Below are 19367 nucleotides of genomic sequence, written 5' to 3'. Positions count from 1 at the left end.
AGTCTTGCATTGGCGAGTTTGATCTGACACTTGGATCAATATTGGCCAAGTCTCTGTGCTTTTGTGTGTGCCACTCAGTCCGGACATGTGAACTACCCGAAAGACTATCATAGGTATAAGTTCTATCCATGAAACACACGGAAAGAACTTAAGCATGAAAAACTGACATCTGAAAGAGCCAAGCCCAAAGGCTGAATTCACAGGTTGCATAGCGGATTTTAAGCAAGAAATCGGCATAATTTTAAAGTAAAGAGGATGATTTTAAACTTATCCAAATACATTTTTTTGTGCATAGTCCACAAGGAATTTAGATTTTGTTGCATTTTTTAAATCTGCAGCACACCAATTTATGTTGCAGAAATGCAACTTTTTGGTATGGATTTTACCCATATATCTCAAGAGGAATCCTTAAAAAGTATCCATTTTTGTATTTATTTTATTTTTTTAATAAATCAATAGTACACATGAAAACAAGAAACTTGGAAATATATCTTATTACAGAAATCTGTTTTTTTTTTCACAGGCAAAATCTTTCTTCAGTGAATACAAACTTTTCCATTGCTGAGATAGGAGATAGCAGTTGGTGCTCAAAAAGTTCTATGGAAAGAGGAAGGGGGAAGAGAAGGGAGGAGCTAGCTGGTTCAACTGATGGCCTATAAATAGGGGTCTCTTTACCAAGGTTCCACATAAGAAACATCTCATAATGGGTAAAAGCAGTGAGCTGTCTCAAGACCTTCACAACCCTATTGTTGCAAAATATATTGATGCCATTGGTTACAGAAAAAAAATGTTTAAACTACTGAACGTTCCAGTGAGCACTGTTGGGGTCATAATTCCGAAGTGAAAAGAACATCATTTCGGCATAAACTGGCCACAACCAGGTGCTCCCCACAAGATTTCAGATTGAGGAGTGAAAAGCATTATCAGAAGAGTTATCCAAGAGCCAAGAACCACATATCAGCAGATACAACTGTTTCAAAGAAAACCATAAATAATTCACTCAACCTCCATGGCCTGTATACATGCTCACCACACAAAACTCCATTGCTGAACAAAAAGCATGTTCAAGCACGCTTAAAGTTTGCTCAACAACATTTAGACGAGCCTGTGAAATACTGGGAGAATATAGTCTGATCAGAAGAAACCAAAATTGAACTCTTTGGATGCCATAATACACATCATGTTTGGAAGCCAAAAGGTACTGCATGTCACTCTAAAATGCTATACTAACAGTGAAGTTTGGAGGTGGGAACATCATGGTGTGGAGCTGTTTTTCAGCATACGGCACTGGAAAACTTCGTATGACTGAAGGAAGGAATGAACAAATGTATCGAGACATTCTTGATAAAAATCTGCTGCCATCTACCAGGATGATGAAAATGAAACTAGGGTGGAGATTTCAGCAAGACAATGATTCCAAACACACAGCCTAGGAAACTCTCAATTAGTTTTAGAGAAATAAAAAATAGAATAATAGCTGCTAGAATGTTCCAGTCAATCACCTGACCTGAATCCAATTGAACATTTATGGAAGGAACTAAAGCTCAGAGTTGATACAAGGAGCCCACAGAAAATTTAGGATTTGAAGAGTGTTTGCGTGGAAGAATAGGTCAAAATCACACCTGTGACTAGTTTCTCCATACAGGAGGCGTCTTGCATCTGTCATCACCAACAATGCTTTTGTAAGAAGTATTCAATAAATTTCAGTAAACGTGTTCAATACTTTTTCCATGTGTCATTTCTCATTATTAAATATAACTTAATTCTTCGACATTTATGGTTTGATTTCTTTGCCTGTGTGGACTGGATGGGTTACTGGCATCTGGTGAGAATTTCATGTCAATAGCGCCTTTATAAATATACTTACCGTATTTTGCAGACTGTAAAACGCACCGGATCATAAGACGCATCCCAAATTTTGGGGAGTAAACTAGGAAATAAAAAAAAAAAATGGCGTCTTATCGTCCAACTTTACAGTAGCTTACCAAGGTGTTGGCGGCAGTGGAGTGGGGTCATAGGAGGCAGGGTCACTGCTTCAGGAGGCCGGCGGCTGCGGCAGGAGTGGGGCGATGCTGCAGGCCCTGGACAGGGAGGAAGGGGTGTCCCAGCCCTGTAAAGCTGCGGGCCCTGGGCTCTCCTAAGATGTCAATGCTGAGCAGAGTCCTCTTTCCCATTGATTTCCCTGAGGTGGGATTTGGGAAAATAGCAACCGGAGGCAGCACATGTGCAGATTGAGATCTCGGGAGATGTCTCCGGAGATCTCAATCTGAGCATGCGCCACCTCTGGGACACCCCCCTCGTCCCTGCGCGAGCCCGGCCCGAGGCATTGCCCCACTCCTGCCGCCACCGCCGGCCTCCTGAAGCAGCAATTTTGCCTCCTGTGACTCCGCTCCACCGCAGCCACCCTCTGGTAAACTATCTTCGGATTATAAGATGCACTCTGATTTTTCACCCGAATTTGGGGCAAGAAAAGTGCGTCTAATAATCAAAAAAATACGGTACTTAGAAAATTGGCGACGTGTTCAATACTTATTTCACCCATGGTATGTTCAGATTTTTGATGGAAAAAAACTGCAAATTTTAGTTTAGAAATCTGCACGTAAAATCCACACAAAATATGCAGCTTGGGAACCCTGTTTCAGGGTTTCTTTACACAAACAGTTTTTAGATATTTTCACATGGATGTAAAAAAATGCCATTAATTTCAAGCATTTTATGGTCACGGAAAACATCTCCAAGGAGATTTGTGTTCTCCCTGTGTTTATGTGGGTTTCCTCCTGGTACTATGGTTTCCTCCCACACTCCCCACCACAAAGACATACTGTTAGTGAATTTAGATTGTGAGCCCCAATGGGGACATTTATGATCATGCGGGATATGATGGCGCTATATAAGCGAAGCATAATAAAAAGGCCAGGGTTCCTGAGACCAGATAGGTGGAGTAGTTAGTGCAAAGCCTGTCGAGGGGTACCATATTTAGAGCTAAAAAGCTACCACTAACAGAGCAACTTACAGTATGTGGCCTGTTCAATAATTTGCTATAGACTCTAAATGTTGCTCTAGCCATCAAAAACTTTGTTAAAAATGTTATTAAAAACCATCAGTGAACATGCTCCATCATCGCGTTGTCTGCAAACTCTGTCTCATAGTATCAAATCTGCTTTTCTAACAGACACAAATACAAGAAAATACTAAAATAATATCAATGGCCCATGGAGTCCACACATAACAGTAACAGAACTTTTTCTTTCCAGCACTGAAATAGTCTTCAATATTACAACATAGTGATAAAGCAGCACTAAAAGGAAAAGTGATGAAATAATATTTAAGTTCTTTAATTTCAGTGCACTACAATAAGTGTTACTTTACTAGTGTGAACCAGGCCAAATCTAGATCCTTAAATAAATACTGTACATCCTTATTCTAAACCATTAGCTATCTTGTCAGACCTGAAGATAATTGGGGTGAAAAGTTCTAATCATAAGGAGAATTTCAGAATTATATTACCGCTGTCTTTGTCTTTCGCATTAGGGAAATCCTTTTTCCCATCTGGTCTCATCTGCTGAAGGAACAGCCATGTGATGTGTTGGAAATGAATGGTATGAAGAGATATATGATACCCTACAGTTATACGCACACAGTGTATATACAGATGTATATAAAAGAGCTCACACATTAAATATTTAAATGTGTCCATGAATCATTTATACATTTAGAGCTGTATGTAACTATCACATGATTGCTATTACAGCACTTTCTATTCTTTCTTATGTAATTTAAAATACATGTAGAGGAAAAGCTTTCTCCAAATGTAATATAGTGTCTACCTATCTATATTACTATATACCTGCAGCTCTGCTCATCCTTTGCAGGGTTCTGTATCTTGAACCGGAGAAGACGTAAAGGATTTATTTATTTTTTTCTCACTTATATAGAAGCCATTAAAGGGGTTGTCCGGTGAAAACCGATAAGTCTGCAGTCACTCTGTGACTGCAGACTTATGAATCCCCCAGTGCAGGCACTGTACGCAATTAGGATTTGCCAGTTTCAGACCCAGTAACAGAGGGTATGTATGAGTTATGCTTCTCACTAAATTAGAATATCATCAAAAAGTTAATTTATTTCAGTTCTTCAATACAAAAAGTGAAACTCATATATTGTATAGAGTCATTACAAACAGAGTGATCTATTTCAAGTGTTTATTTCTTTTAATGTTGATGATTATGGCTTACAGCCAATAAAACACAAAAGTCATTATCTCAGTAAATTAGAATACTTTATAATAACAGCTTGAAAAATGTTTTTAAAATCCAAAATGTTGGCCTACAGAAATGTACTCAATGTTTGGTCGGGGCTCCTTTTGCATCAATTACTGCATCAATGTGGCATGGCATGGAGGCGATCAGCCTGTGGCACTGCTGAGGTGTTATGGAAGCCCAGGTTTCTTTGATAGCAGCCTTCAGCTCCTCTGCATTGTTGGGTCTGGTGTCTCTCATCTTCCTCTTGACAATACCCCATAGATTCTCTATAGGGTTAAGGTCAGGCGAGTTTGCTGGCCAATCAAGCACAGTGATACTGTTGTTTTTAAACCAGGTATTGGTACTTTTGGCAGTGTGGACAGGTGCCAAGTCCTGCTGGAGAATGAAATTTCCATCTCCAAAAAGCTTCTCGGCAAAGGGAAGCATGAAGTGCTCTAAAATTTCCTGGTAGATGGCTGCGCTGACTTTGGTCTTGATAAAACACAGCGGACCTACACCACCAGATGACATGGCTCCCCAAACCATCACTGATTGTGGAAACTTCACACTAGACCTCAAGCAGCTTGGGTTGTGGCCTCTCCACTCTTCCTCCAGACTCTGGGACCTTGATTCCCAAATGAAATGCAAAATTTACTTTCATTTGAAAACAACACCTTGGACCAAAGAGCAACAGTCCAGGTTTTTTCTGCTTGGCCAAAGTAAGACGCTTCTGGCGTTGTCTATTAGTCATGAGTGGTTTGACACAAGGAATGCGACAGTTGTAGCCCATGTCCTGGAGACGTCTGTGTGTGGTGGCTCTTGAAGCAATGAATCCAGCAGCAGTCCACTCCTTGTGAATCTCCCCCAAATTTTTGAATGGCCTTTTCTTAACAATCCTTTCAAGGCTTCGGTTATCCCGGTTGCTTGTGCACCTTTTGCTACCACACTTTTTCCTTCCACTCAACTTTCCATTAATATGCTTGGATACAGCACTCTGTGAACAGCCAGCTTCTTTAGTAATGACCTTTTGTGGCTTACCCTCCTTGTGGAGTGTGTCAATGACTACCTTCTGGACATCTGTCAAGTCAGCAGTCTTCCCCATGATTGTGGCGCCTACTGAAACAGACTAAGGGACCTTTTTAAAAGCATTGGAAGCCTTTGCAGGTGTTTTTGTTAATTATTCTAATTTACTGAGATAATGACTTTTGTGTTTTCAATGGCTGTAAGCCATAATCATCAACGTTAACAGAAATAAACACTTGAAATAGATCACTCTGTTTGTAATGACTCTATATAATATATGAGTTTCACTTTTTGTATTGAAGAACTGAAATAAATTAACTTTTTGATGATATTCTAATTTAGTGAGAAGCACTTGTAAATACCGCCAACCAGTGTGCGCAGCCTTACTCTCTATACACTTGTATTGAGCAAGGCCACGGCCACTGAACAGCCGCGTTACTAGACGCTGATGGGATTCCTAAATCTACAGTCAAATACAACAGGACATACAAACTCAATGCAAATGTTGTCCTTGGTGGGATTTGAACCCCGGACCCCAGCGCTGCAAGGCTACAGTGCTAGCCACTGAGCCACCATGGGTTATTCTCATCTTGATAGATGAATATTGTTGGTGGTGCTTTTTAAAAACAAGCACTTTTCCAATATAATACTTAATAAAATTTGAAGCCGTTTTTGAGATACTAATACTTTTATTTTTTTTGTTTTAACAGCTCATTGCCTAGGAGACCGACCACTGCTGCTGTTTAGCAGGAGTAAGAGGTAACAGCGTGCTCCAGCAATCCTAATTAGCTTCAAAACTGTGATTACAAGTGTAAGAGAAAAGCTCTTGTGAGTATTGTGCATGTTCTGATGGGTTGTCGGTCTCCAAGGCTACAAACTATAAACAAAAGAAAAGACGAAAAACTTAATAAGCAGTAAATTAGCACTGTATTCAATGAAGTCAGTTTTATGTACAGTGAAGGAAATAAGTATTTGATCCCTTGCTGTTTTTGTAAGTTTGCCCACTGACAAAGACATGAACAGTCTATGGTTTTAGGGGTAGGTTAATTTTAACATTGAGAGACAGAATATCCCCCAAAAAATCAAGGAAATCACATTGTATAAATTAGATAAATGTATTTGCATTTTGCAGTGAGAAATAAGTATTTGATCCCCTACAAACCATTATGAGTTAGACGCTCCTAACTGGATCAATTTTCTGATATGTTCCCTTTAAAGTGGCCTAATTGCGCAGATTTTGGTGCAAATCTTCCTGCAGATTTTCCTGGGAAAAAAACAGTGAGGTGTGTAAATCTAAAAAAGCAACGTAATCACCTTCTCCCTCTGGAACTTAATAATAATAATAATAATAATTATTATTATTATTATATTAGAGCACCATTAATTCCATTGTGCTGTACAGGTGAAGAGAATTTACATACATATTATACATACAAATTACAAGTACGATAAAAGACAAATTAAGAGTGACGGCCTGGTACAGAGGAGGAGATGACCCTGCTCTCACACGCTTGCAATTTACAAACTATTGGAGAAATGGACAGTAGGTTATGGGGTTGAAAAGGCTCGGGTGGTTTTGAGGAGGCAGTAGGTTTAGGTCAGGTTTTAGGCTTTCCTGGAGAGATTTCATGTTGTGTCAGAAGGCTTCAATCATAAAAGAATCTGTTGTGCTGAGGTAGCGAGTTCTGGAGTATGGGGGATACTCGGGAGAAATCTTGAAGACGTACAAGGGCGGATGAAAGAAGGAGACCTTGCGAACGTATGAAATTACGTGTTTTTAGGAAAGATTTGATCAGAGATGTATAGAGGAGAAAGATTACGGACAGACAGCCTTGTATGGCATTGTTAGTAAAGTAAACTGAATTTGCCAGATACTTGGAAGTCAATGAAGGGATTGGCAGAAGATAGAAGCAGAGGACAAGCGAGGGGGAGGTGGATCATTGAGCATCAGAGTTAGGCCACGTTCACACATCAGAATTTGGTGAGTTTTTTACCTCAGTATTTGGAAGCCAAAACTAGAAGCGGAACAATCAGAGGAAAAGTATAATAGAAACACGTCACCACTTCTGTATTTATCACTCACTCCTGGTTTTGGCTTACAAATACTGATATAAAAATACTGACCAAATACTGAATATGTGAACATGGCCTTAAAGGGTTTATCCAAGATTTAGGATTTTTTTAATATTGGCCCCAAGAACTTAACGGCAGGTAGTTGGTAACTACCTGCCTGTTCTGCCCTGAGTAGATCTCTCCCGGATCAGTAAGTGATTCCCCTGCTTCTTTTGACCTCATGTTAACAGAGCAGAGTCTTCCGGATAGCTCTGTTAACTGGACTTCACTGCTGGTGTAATATTGATTGATAGTCAGCTCCCTGCAGTTAGTCAGCGGGGAGTCACCTGTCAATTGGCATGACATTGACAGTGATGCACCACCATCACAGCAGAGTGGAAGAGAAGGAGCTGCTCTGTCGACATGACATCACCGGAAGGAGGATTACCGGCAGAAGCAGTCTGTGACCGATCTGATTGTCACAGGGCAGAACAGGCAGATAGTTAGCAATTGCCTGCCTGTAAGTACATGGCTCAATAGGAAAAAAAGACCCTAAATTCCAGATAACCCTTTTAAACATAGATTGGATGGCTGTGAGAATGTTAGACGGGAGGCCACAGAGGAGGATGTTGCAATAGTACTCACCTAATCCTGTGCCGGTCTTTCTTGTAATTTACTGCAAAATCTACAATAACTGGGGATTGTTAGATATTTTCACTTTCTTACAGAATCGAATAGAGAAAATCTACAAGAAATCCACGGCCAATCAAAGAATTGACACACTGCGGATTTAAAATACACAACTCGATTTACAAGCAAATATATTTCCTCAGCGTTTGAACGAGATTTGTTCAGTCCTGCAACTGTATTCTGCATATGTGCAGACAGAAAATCTCCAACATTTCCGTTACGTGTGAACATAGCCATACAGAAATAAATATTAGTGTATTAATAGAAATAGAATATTAACCTATTATTAGATAGAATAGAATAGAATATTAACCTAGCGAGATAACCTAACCTCAGTCTTGTGTTTATTGATAAAGTACATAGCTAATTTACAGGTCACCTCTAATGAATAACATGCATATACGGGAGATCAATTACCTTGACTGAATCCAACATAAAGTCTGACTTTATTCTAACAAACTTTACAACGAGGCTGAAGATTTATTATGTAATTACTAAACTGGCCATTTAGCTACAGTAAGCAGTTCTACTCACTTGGCAAAATTTTGCAGATTATAAGTGCCTTCTCTTTAACACATTCCCTATTTTGTATCAGCTTCAATATAGAGAAGCATTAAAGGGTATTAAAAGAGGCCTTACGGCAATGACAGATCAACAAAAGCGTTACTTCTCCGGATTTCACCAGTGCCCTGTACCTCACCCATGAGTTATTTCAGAATGACAGTAGTGTTGTGTCTAAGCATGAACATGGAATATATCGTGACCATTATCCAGCAATGCGATGGCGACAGTCACTCTTCATATATGAAACATAGAGCGCAGTTTACAACTACGTACAGGATCTCCGCACATTATTCTTCATTCCTGAACATCATGCAGAGGGTCCGATTGCTTAGCAATGGGCAGAATTCATCCAGTATTAAAAATACCTTCTACTTTTATATAAATGGTTTGACTAAAGTTTCCCACTCCTGACTTCAGATGTCCTGGAGCTACATGCAGCCTTTACCAGACACGGCATTAAGCGGCACTATTAGTTTAGCAATGTACAATATGACGGTATGACCCAATAGTGTTTCAGCGAGCTGCAGCCCCATAATTCATAGAAGCTTCTGTCACTTTCATCAGATATCTGCAGGTGACATTTAACTGCTTGATACTTGGTCTGATAGACACATAGCCTTAGCTTTATGCTACTAATCAATAACGACTTTTGTCCTATTTTGATCAACCATAAGTTTTATTGGATCCATCAATAACTTGGGACACAGACATAAAAATATATCTTGCTGATTTGTAGCTTCATCCATGCTTTTCCAAAAACTAGTTCCAATAATTCTAACCTTCACACTACTGCAGTGACCTTTATGAGAAACTATTTTGGTAAAACTCTATGACTACAGAGATAAGGACTATCATAATGTAATAAAAGAAACAAGAGTCACAAACGACATAAAGATATTATCAGTCTGGTCCAAGCAGACTATATCACATCTCTGGTACCTCTATACAAGCAGAAAGGCAGATAGGTCATGGGCCAGTAGCTTGGTCAAAAAAGGACAGAAGACAAAGTTCTTGGGTAGCAGAAGTGCATCTAACTCAGGCAGTTGTGACAATATCCTTCTAGCATCCTTCAAGCAGTGTTCTTGTTAATCCTCCTTACTATACAAGTGATAAGCACACTGCAGTGAGGGACATGTCCCATATCGGCCAATATCTGTGACCATCACTGCACTGGGGGCTGACAGTCTTTACACAGCAGCAGCTGCTGGTGCAGTTTTTCATCTGCTCATGAGTAGTACAACCAGGGTTGCCAACCGTCCAGAAATCCCAGGACAGTCTATAAAAATAGGGCACATTTTTGCCCTGTCCGTAAAAAAAATCTTGGATTTTTTTTGAAGCTAAGGAAACTTATACAGAATATTTTGACAGTAATTAGAATCATTTTATAGAGAAAGCAGCTGATGTCTCATATCAGAACTATGGGCTGTAGACAAGTATCACTTATTATCGTAATGATTTATAATAGTTTTCCAATCTGTCCGTAAAAAATATTGATTTTTTTTTATTTTTATAAGCTGTTTAGAAAAAAATAAAATGTCAAGTTGGCAACCCTGAGTGCAACTTAAGATTACACTTGTATGCAGCAAACTACTTCATGGCCTGTATGGAAAAGTGAAAGGCTTGGCTAAAGATAGACACTACTCAAGTGATCCCAAAAGCAGCAAACACAAGGCAATAGCCCAACATATATGTAGCTGTACACAGTGTATAGTCAGTGTGCTGCCTGCAGCCAGCATGCTATAAATATCACATTACATTCACCCTGTGCCCTGTGAGGTATCAGTGTGTGCCAGGGTCCCCTACACTGCATAGCCATCTGCAGATACGTCCACATACATTTCAAGTGCCCATTGCAGTGGAAGCTGGCAGCCAACCCATCCTTATGCGTCTCTTTTTCGGCAGAGTAATAGTTGCTTGCCCCAAGTCACCCTGTCCTTATGCAGCACTTAGAAACCTGAAGACAGAGTATTGAGTGTGCACAGTGATCACACAATGCAGTGACCTGACCTAGCTGCTGTGCATCAGGTCTTCTCCATGCTCTGCTGCTACTCACCAGGTAAGCACCTACAGTGCCCTGTGCCAGCATCAGGGCACACTCCGAGACTAGGAAGATCTTGATATTTAGGAAGCAAGATGCCTTCTTTTTCTTCTTTTTCCTCTGAGCCTCATTGCCTTGCACATCAGCTGTCCTTCCACTGGAGCTCCTGGTCTTTTTTCCCTGCATGATCCCTGCTGTGATGATGACCTCTTCCCTTCTGCTTGGATGTCTTAGGATAAGCAGCAGCCTGGCACAAGCTTCTGGTGTCTCCTTGGTTTAATGGGCTGAAGCTGCTGCTGTTGCTGCTGCTGCTGCTCCACACTCCTCCTCCCTCTTTGCAATCACAAGAGCTTAGAAAGAGCCAACCCCATTGCCTGGTGCTTCTGCTGCAGCTTTTCCTCTCCTAAGAAGCAAAGCAAGCAAGTGAAGGGACCAGCAGCTGGCTGGGATAGGGGGAGAGCTAGTCCTCAGCTTGCACATAACATACTCACTAGTCCTAGGCAAATGGCTGCAGGCCACACTTGCCTGCTCCTATTATTAACTGACAGCTCTCACTGCTGACCTCTAGTGGAAGTCACACATTCCAGTGTAGCATCTTTCCCTTGAGAAGCTACAATTCCCCCAGAATATGCTACAAAGTATTGTTACTGTTATGTATTTCTTTGTACTACGCCGTAAACAGTTTTCTGTTATTATCGTTGTCAGCCACACTGGTGTTACAAGTAGTCGCTAAGACATGTCTTGTTCAATAGCAGACTTTATCCAAATGTATTCATTCATCTATTATTCATTTCATTAACTTCATAAAAGGAGCAAATGAATAAATAATTACACAAAAAAGTGTCATTATTTTTCTGTCTGTGAAAGGATAGATAGAGGTAAAGCTGGCCATAGATAAAAATGATTGTTTCATCTATTGTAATATGGAGCTACTGTATATGCAGCCCGCGGCCATAACATACCGGGAACGAATTAAAGGGAACCTGTCACGTGAAAAACGCTACTGACCTGCAGATATTGGGTTAATCTGCAGGTAATAGCGCTCTTACACCATGCGGCGCCCACACTGAGAGCTCCTCTGCTGGGAGGAAAGTAACTTTATTCCTCCTGGCAGCATTCAGAGTTCAGTCATAGGGGTGGCACTGGCATGGCTTCAGTCATCGCTCTGTATATAGAGAGAGATGGCTGTAACGGCACCTCCGGCACTGACTGACAGCAGGATCAGCATTAGGGCTGGCGGTCAGTCATCGGTAACAGGGCTCTCAGCTTTTCATGTATCATGTATTGTAATGGTCTCTTACTATGGGACATAACCTTTTGGGGCCTCTGGACTTAAAGGTCTGGGTGCAACTGCCCTATTTTCCCAGGCTGAAACAAAACAGTATTAGCAACAGGTATAGGGTATACACTACTGCAGTCTTTTTGTTGCTAGATACAAGATGCTAATGCTACACAAGGTCTTAATAACGTTACCAATCAAAGTGACCAATGACCTTTAGACAGCAAAACGTAATGGTGACTACTCTCTGTTCATTCTTCTTGACCTCTCTGCAGCTTTCGACACTGTTGACCACCACCTCCTACTCTCTATGCTTCACTCAATCGGCATAAAGGACACTTCTCTCTCCTGGTCCTCCTCTTATCTTTCTGATCATTCCTTCAGTGTTTCGTACGCTGACTCCACTTCTTCCCCTCTTCCTCTTGCTATTGGGGTCCCTCAGGGGTCACTCCTTGGCCCTCTTCTCTTCTGTCTCTACATGGCCCCAATTGGACAGACCATCAGAAAATTTGGCTTTCAGTACAATCTTTATTCTGATGACACACAACTTTACACTTCATCCCCTGACCTTACCCCCGCTGTACTACAGAACACCAGTGACTGTCTGGCCGCAGTTTTTAACATCATGTCCGCTCTCTATCTGAAACTCAACCTTTCCAAAAGTTAACTTCTTCTGCTCCCACTGTCTACTTACCTCCCTAAATCTGAAATTTCCCTCTCCGTGTGTGGCACTACAATAACGCCGAGCCAGTAGGCTCACTGTCTGGGTGTTGTGTTTGACACCAATCTTTCCTTCACCTTCCATATACAATCTCTGTGCCCTGGGCCTTAGGGGCCAGATACATATTAGTACGCCTTGGCGATTTCGCCCGCACACAAGCGGTGTGGGCGAGATCGCCGCTGGATGTCAGCTGATTGTCACAGCTGACACCCGGTGCTATGTGCAGGGAGCAGTCCCGCACCACTCCCTGCACATTAACCCCAGAAATACTGAGATCGAAATCGATCGCAGCATTCCGGTGGCAAGAGGAGATAATTGCGATAATTACCTTCTCTGCCGGCGTCCCGCGGCGTCTGAGTCCGGTCCAGGATGTTGCCATGGTGACCCGATATCATCATGACAACACCCGGGTCACCAGGAGGCAGGAAGTTACTTTGGCCATGCGCAGTGCACGACCAAAGTAATTTCTCCCTGTGCAGCGCTGACAGGCTGCATAGCACTGAGATGGTGCTGCATTCCTGTGCTATGCAGCCGATCAGGCTGCAAAAGTGAAAGTCCCATAGTGGGACAATGTGCAAAAGTAATAAAAATGTCAGAAAGTGAAAAAAAAAAAATTGTAAAAATATAAAAAAAAAAGAAAAGAAAAAATAATAAAAAAAAGATATACAGTACAGTACAGACCAAAAGTTTGGACACACCTTCTCATTTAAAGATTTTTCTGTATTTTCATGACAATGAAAATTGTATATTCACACTGAAGGCATCAAAACTATGAATTAACACATGTGGAATTATATACTTAACAAAAAAGTGTGAAAAAACTGAAAATATGTCTTATATTCTAGGTTCTTCAAAGTAGCCACTTATTGCTTTGATGACTGCTTTGCACACTCTTGTCATTCTCTTGTTGAGCTTCAAGAGGTAGTCACCAGAAATGATTTTCACTTCACAGGTGTGCCCTGTCAGGTTTAATAAGTGGGATTTCTTGTCTTATAAATGGGGTTGGGACCATCAGTTGTGTTGTGTAGAAGTCAGGTGGATATACAGCTGATAGTCCTACTGAATAGACTGCTAGAATTTGTATTATGGAAAGAAAAAAACAGCTAAGTAAAGAAAAACGAGTGGCCATCATTACTTTAAGAAATGAAGGTCAGTCAGTGTGAAAAATTGGGCAAACTTTGAAAGTGTCCCCAAGTGCAGTTGCAAAAACCATCAAGCGCTACAAAGAAACTGGCTTACATGAGGAACGCCCCACGAAAGGAAGACCAAGAGTCACCTCTGATTTTGAGGATAGGTTTATCCGAGTCACCAGCCTCAGAAATCACAGGTTAACAGCAGCTCAGATTAGAGACCAGGTCAATGCCACACAGAGTTCTATCAGCAGACACATCTCTTCAACAACTGTTAAGAGGAGACTTTGTGCAGTAGGCCTTCATGGTAAAATAGCTGCTAGGAAACCACTGCTAAGGACAGGAAACAAGCAGAAGACACTTGTTTGGGCTAAAGAACACAAGGAATGGACATTAGGCCAGTGGAAATCTGTGCTTTGGTCTGATGAGTCCAAATTTGAGATCTTTGGTTCCAACGCAGAAAAGGTGAATGGATGGACTCTACATGCCTGGTTCCCACCGTGAAGCATGGAGGAGGAGGTGTGATGGTGTGGGGGTGCTTTGCTGGTGACACTGTTGGGGATTTATTCAAAATTGATGGCATACTAAACCAGCATGGCTACCACAGGATCTTGCAGCGGCATGCTATTCCATCCGGTTTGTGCTTAGTTGGACCAGCATTTATTTTTCAACAGGACAATGACCCCAAACACACCTCCAGGCTGTGTAAGGGCTATTTGACCAAGAGGGAGAGTGATGGGGTGCTACGCCAGATGACCTGGCCTCCACAGTCACCAGACTTGAACCTAATCGAGATGGTTTGGGGTGAGCTGGACTGCAGAGTGAAGGCAAAAGGGCCAACAAGTGCTAAGCATCTCTGGGAACTCCTTCAAGATTGCTGGAAGACCATTGCCGGTGACTACCTCTTGAAGCTCATCAAGAGAATGCCAAGAGTGTGCAAAGCAGTCATCAAAGCAAAAGGTGGCTACTTTGAAGAACCTAGAATATAAGACATATTTTCAGTTGTTTCACACTTTTTTGTTAAGCATATAATTCCACTTGTGTTAATTCATAGTTTTGATGCCTTCAGTGTGAATGTACAATTTTCATAGTCATGAAAATACAGAAAAATCTTTAAATGAGAAGGTGTGTCCAAACTTTTGGTGTGTACTGTATATTGTACCCATAAATAAATAATCTCATGAAAAAAAAACAAAAACAATAAAAGTACACATATTTGGTATTGCCGCGTCTGGAACGACCTGACCTATAAAACTGTCCAACTAGTTAACCCCTTTAGTGAACACAGTAACAAATAAAAGTAAAAAACGAAACTTAAAACGATGCTTTATCATCATACCGCCAAACAAAAAATGGAATAAAACGCAATAAAAAATGCCAATGTAAATAATAATGGTACCGCTGAAAACATCATCTTGTCCCGCAGAAAAGAAGCCACCATACAGCTCCAACGGCCAAAAAATAAAAAAGGCATAGCTCTCAGAATAAAGCGATGCAAAAACAATTCTTTTTTCTATAAAATAGTTTTTATTGCGTAAAAGGGCCAAAACATAAAAAAAATCTAAATGTGGTACCGCTGTGAACGGCATAAAAAAAACAAAAAAACAATTCCTGAATTGTTGTTTTTTGTTTATTCTGCCTCCCAAAAATCGGAATAGAAAGTGATCAAAAAATGTCACTTGCCCAAAAATGGTACCAATAAAAACGTCAACTTGTCCCGCAAAAAACAAGCCATCACATGACTCTTTTGGCCCTAATATGAAAAAATTATAGCTCTCAAAATATGGCGATGCAAAAACTAGTTTTCGCAAAAAAATGTTTTTTTTAGTGTGTGACAGCTGTCAATCATAAAAATCCGATATGAATCTAGTATCGCTGTAATTGCACCGACCTAAAGAATAAAGTTGTCTAATCAGGGTTAGGGTTGGGCACGGGTTGGGCTAGGGTTAGGGTTAGGGTTGGGCTAGGGTTAGGGTTGGGCTAGGGTTAGGGTTGAACTAAGGTTATGGTTGGGCTAAGGTTAGGTTTGGGTTAGGGTTGGGATTGTATTTGGGTTGGGGTTAGGCTTGTGTTGGGTTTGGGATTTTTTCAGAAGTAAAAAAAAAATGATGAAGATATGGCAACTAATGTTGAATGCAAGTGCTCGCTACTTGAGTTTGCATCGGGTGCTCTGGTATGCACCGAGTATAGCGGGCGCTCGAGTGACATCTCCGCCCCAAATGTTTTCCAGCTGTTATACAGCCAAAAAAACCTTGTGGGGACGAGCGATCACCACATGTTTTTTTTTGGGTGTCTAATAACCATGAAACATGCGGGCGGGGACTCGAGCATGTCACTTGAGCACCCGCGATACTTTGTGCATACCTGAGTACCCGATGAAAACTCAAGTAGCGAACTCTTGCACTCAAGACTAATGACAACTTATTCAATATGATGACCTAAAGTTATCAAATTCTGTGTTGTACCTTTGCGTTCAAAATGTTCACTATACCCCTTGATAAAATCCATGAGGGGTCTAGTTTTAAAAATGGAGTCACCTGGGGGGGGGGGTTCTACTGTTTAGGCACATCAGGGACTCCCCAAACGCAACATGTCGTCCGCTAATTATTCAAGCAAATTTTACATTCAAAATGTCAAATGGCACTCCTTCCCTTCCGAACCCTGCCGTGCGTCCAAACAGTGGTTTTCCCCCACATATGGGGTATCAGCGTGCTCAGGAGGAATTGCACAACAAATTTTGGGGTTCATTTTTAATGATGCCCTTGTGAAAATAGAAAAATGGGGTCTAAAGTAACATTTTTGTGAAAAAAAATAAATATTAATTTTTTCTTCCACATTCAAAAAATTCCTGTGAAGCACCTGAAGGGTTAATAAACTCCTTGAATGTGGTTTTGAGCACCTTGAGGGGTGCAGTTTTTTGAATGGTGTCACTTTTGGATATTTTCTGTCATAAAGGCCCCTCAAAGTCTCTTCAAATGTGATGTGGTCCCTAAAAAAATGGTTTTGTAAATTTTGTTGTAAATTTTTAAGCCTTATAGCTCCTTAACAGAAAAAAAAATTTGGTTCTAAAATTGTGCTGATGTAAAGTAGACATATGGGAAATGTTATTTTGTGTAACACATCTCTCTGATTTAAGGGCATGGAAATTCAAAGTTTGAAAATTGCTAAATTTTCTAAATTTTCGCCAAATTTACATTTTTTTTCACAAATAAACGCAAGTGATATCAAAGAAATTTTACCACAATCATGAAGTACAATATGTCACGAAAAACAGTCTCAGAATCAGGAGGTTCCGTTGAAGCGTTCCAGAGTAATTACCTCACAAAGTGACAGTGGTCAGAATTGTAAAAATTGGCCTGGTCATTAACGTGCAAACCACCCTCGGGGGTAAAGGGGTTAATTAATATATTATATTTAACTTTGTTACTTATGACTGTTGTATATGAACCTCTGAATTGTAAAGCGCTGCGGAATATGTTGATGCTATATAAATAAAAATTATTATTAATAGGAAATTCAGGTCTTGAATTGGATAAGTGGCTGTATGCATGGTGCATTAGTCATCTGACTGGCTACATTACAAAACCATGGTCACTATTGACTGCGGCATCTCAGAGGATAAACTACTGTAACTGGAGTAATCTCTAAACACAGTGATTACAGGAGGGAGGAATTCAACAATATTATACATCTACTAAGCCTAACCGATAACATTTGCATGTGATATGCAACGTTTGTTCACGTCACACTGCAGGAAGGGGTTAAAGTTGACAATGACACACACTGGGAAAAATAAGTAGTTGTAAGGACACATGGTAGGTAGACACAGGTTTATAGACTATATACAGTAGGTAAATCTATTTCAAGATCAATATGCACTATAGATGGGCACTTTTACCCCTATAAAGGCTAGAAATAAGACAAAAGAATGTTAAAGGGATTGACAGGTTTTCTAATAATAATCTGTAGTCTGAATCCATACAGCACGTGTACCACAAACTGTCAGGATTCACCAGCATTGCCAGCAAGAATGAGGGGTCACATGACTGCAAGTATGCAATTTGCATACTTGTCACATTCTGACTAGACATGCTCGGCTTCACTCAATTTACTTGTATTAAGAGAGGCCGAGCATGTCTAGTTGGCACATGATTGCATGTATACAGATCGCATACTTGCTGCTCCATAATGGTCCGCTCTTGCTGGCAATGACAGTTAACACCGACAGCGTGCAGTGTGCGTGCTGTAAGGATTCATAAGTCTGCAGTCACATAGAATGAAACTAAAAGAAATGAACTGGAGTATAAGTCGGTATACATACAATGTGTAGGAGCCTATTCACTCTGGCCATTAAGTAGACAAAACCTGAGAAAGAAATAAAATGCACATATTCCATGCTATAAGTAAGTAAAAAGCAATAGTGCATATAAATAACATAGGGTATCCAGTAGTGATGGGCGAGCACTAAAATGCTCGGGTACTCATTGCTCGGGTCAAGCAAATTGGAATACTCGGGTGCTCGACCCGAGCAACGAACCCAATGTAAGTCTATGGGAAACTCGAGCATTTTTCAGGCGGCTCCCCCCGGCGGTCTGCAGAGGGCCTAAAAATTGCTCAAATTGATGGGAACAGTGCTCAAATGTCATGGGAACAGCATGGGGAAGACCCCTGGAAGCATTTCTGACTCCCAGGTCACTGCTGTCAACAACGTTGTCAGAAGTATTACGCCACTTTTACGGACTCACAATAAAACATACAAAAGCAAAACCAAAATGGATTTTCCTGGGAAATATGTTAAAGAACATCTTTTCCAGGGTAATGACTTGTATATAAGGCAAAATAAATAACCAAAACCAAAAATACTCCTCCACACCTTGGGCTATGTTCACACGTAGCGTTATTGATGCGTTTTTGCACTTTTGCATTGCTTTCAACCGTGACAAATGCATTCACCGGGAGATGTAATTTTAACGTTTTACAACCTTATCTGGCCATGTGGTGTGTGAGACATGATCAGACACATCCTATTTCATTTATGAAGTAGGGACTATGAAAATCACAAAGCCTATTTTCATAGGGCCATCAGGCGGCCTTTACTAGTCTTAAAGGGCCAGCAGTCGGCCCTCACTATTCTTAGAGAGCCATCAGTCAGCTATGCTTTGTTGTTCCCATTACTAAAGAGTGGGTCTCCTATACTGTTATTGCATATGCAGTGAGAGGCAGGGCTGCTCAAAATTTGGACACACCCCAATACCTCTTTGAAGAGACTTAGAGGAGGGCCTCCTGAAAGCAATGTTCCAATTATTAGGAAGTGGGTCTCCCATTGTGTTTGCCTATGCAGTGAATGCAAGGGTTGACAAAAATTTGTAGGCACTCCAATGCCCCTTGGAAGAGACGTGGAGGTCAGAGGGCCTCCTGAAAACAATGTTCCCATTATTACAAAGTGGTTTTCCCATTGTGTTAGCCTATGCAGTGAATGCAAGGTTTGCCAAAAATTTGGAGGCACTCCAATCCCCTTTGTAAGAGACGTGGTGGTCAGATAGGCAATCTGTCACAAAGACAGGGTCGTCGAACAGTGTGCTGCCCACCTTGAGTCCGGCACATCGCTGATCGGGTTGACAGATTACTGGGA

General features: G+C 40.9%; 1 protein-coding gene across 2 annotated transcripts in view; it reads right to left on the bottom strand.

Annotated features, from left to right (window-relative positions):
• The window catches only part of SLCO3A1 (solute carrier organic anion transporter family member 3A1), a 493783-nt gene extending 482645 nt beyond the window's left edge, over positions 1-11138 (bottom strand). The window contains exons 1-2 of one of the 2 annotated variants that reach the window (XM_073653297.1): positions 11093-11117; positions 10621-11008 (exon numbers count right to left, since the gene is read on the bottom strand). In XM_073653297.1, coding sequence (XP_073509398.1) covers positions 10621-10791 — 171 coding nt within the window. In that variant the 5' untranslated portion in view covers positions 10792-11008; positions 11093-11117. Of the gene's footprint in view, positions 1-10620 lie in introns of both variants that reach the window. The other variant, XM_073653298.1, reaches the window with a different exon arrangement.
• Positions 11139-19367: the final 8229 nt, after the last annotated feature.

The sequence above is a fragment of the Phyllobates terribilis genome, unplaced genomic scaffold (genome assembly GCF_046119375.1).
Source record: "Phyllobates terribilis strain yellow unplaced genomic scaffold, ASM4611937v1 Scaffold_11__3_contigs__length_659146591, whole genome shotgun sequence".
In the NCBI taxonomy this organism is placed as follows: Eukaryota; Metazoa; Chordata; class Amphibia; order Anura; family Dendrobatidae; genus Phyllobates; species Phyllobates terribilis.
Note: the sequence above shows the minus strand (reverse complement) of the source record. Positions and strands in the feature narration are given on the sequence as shown.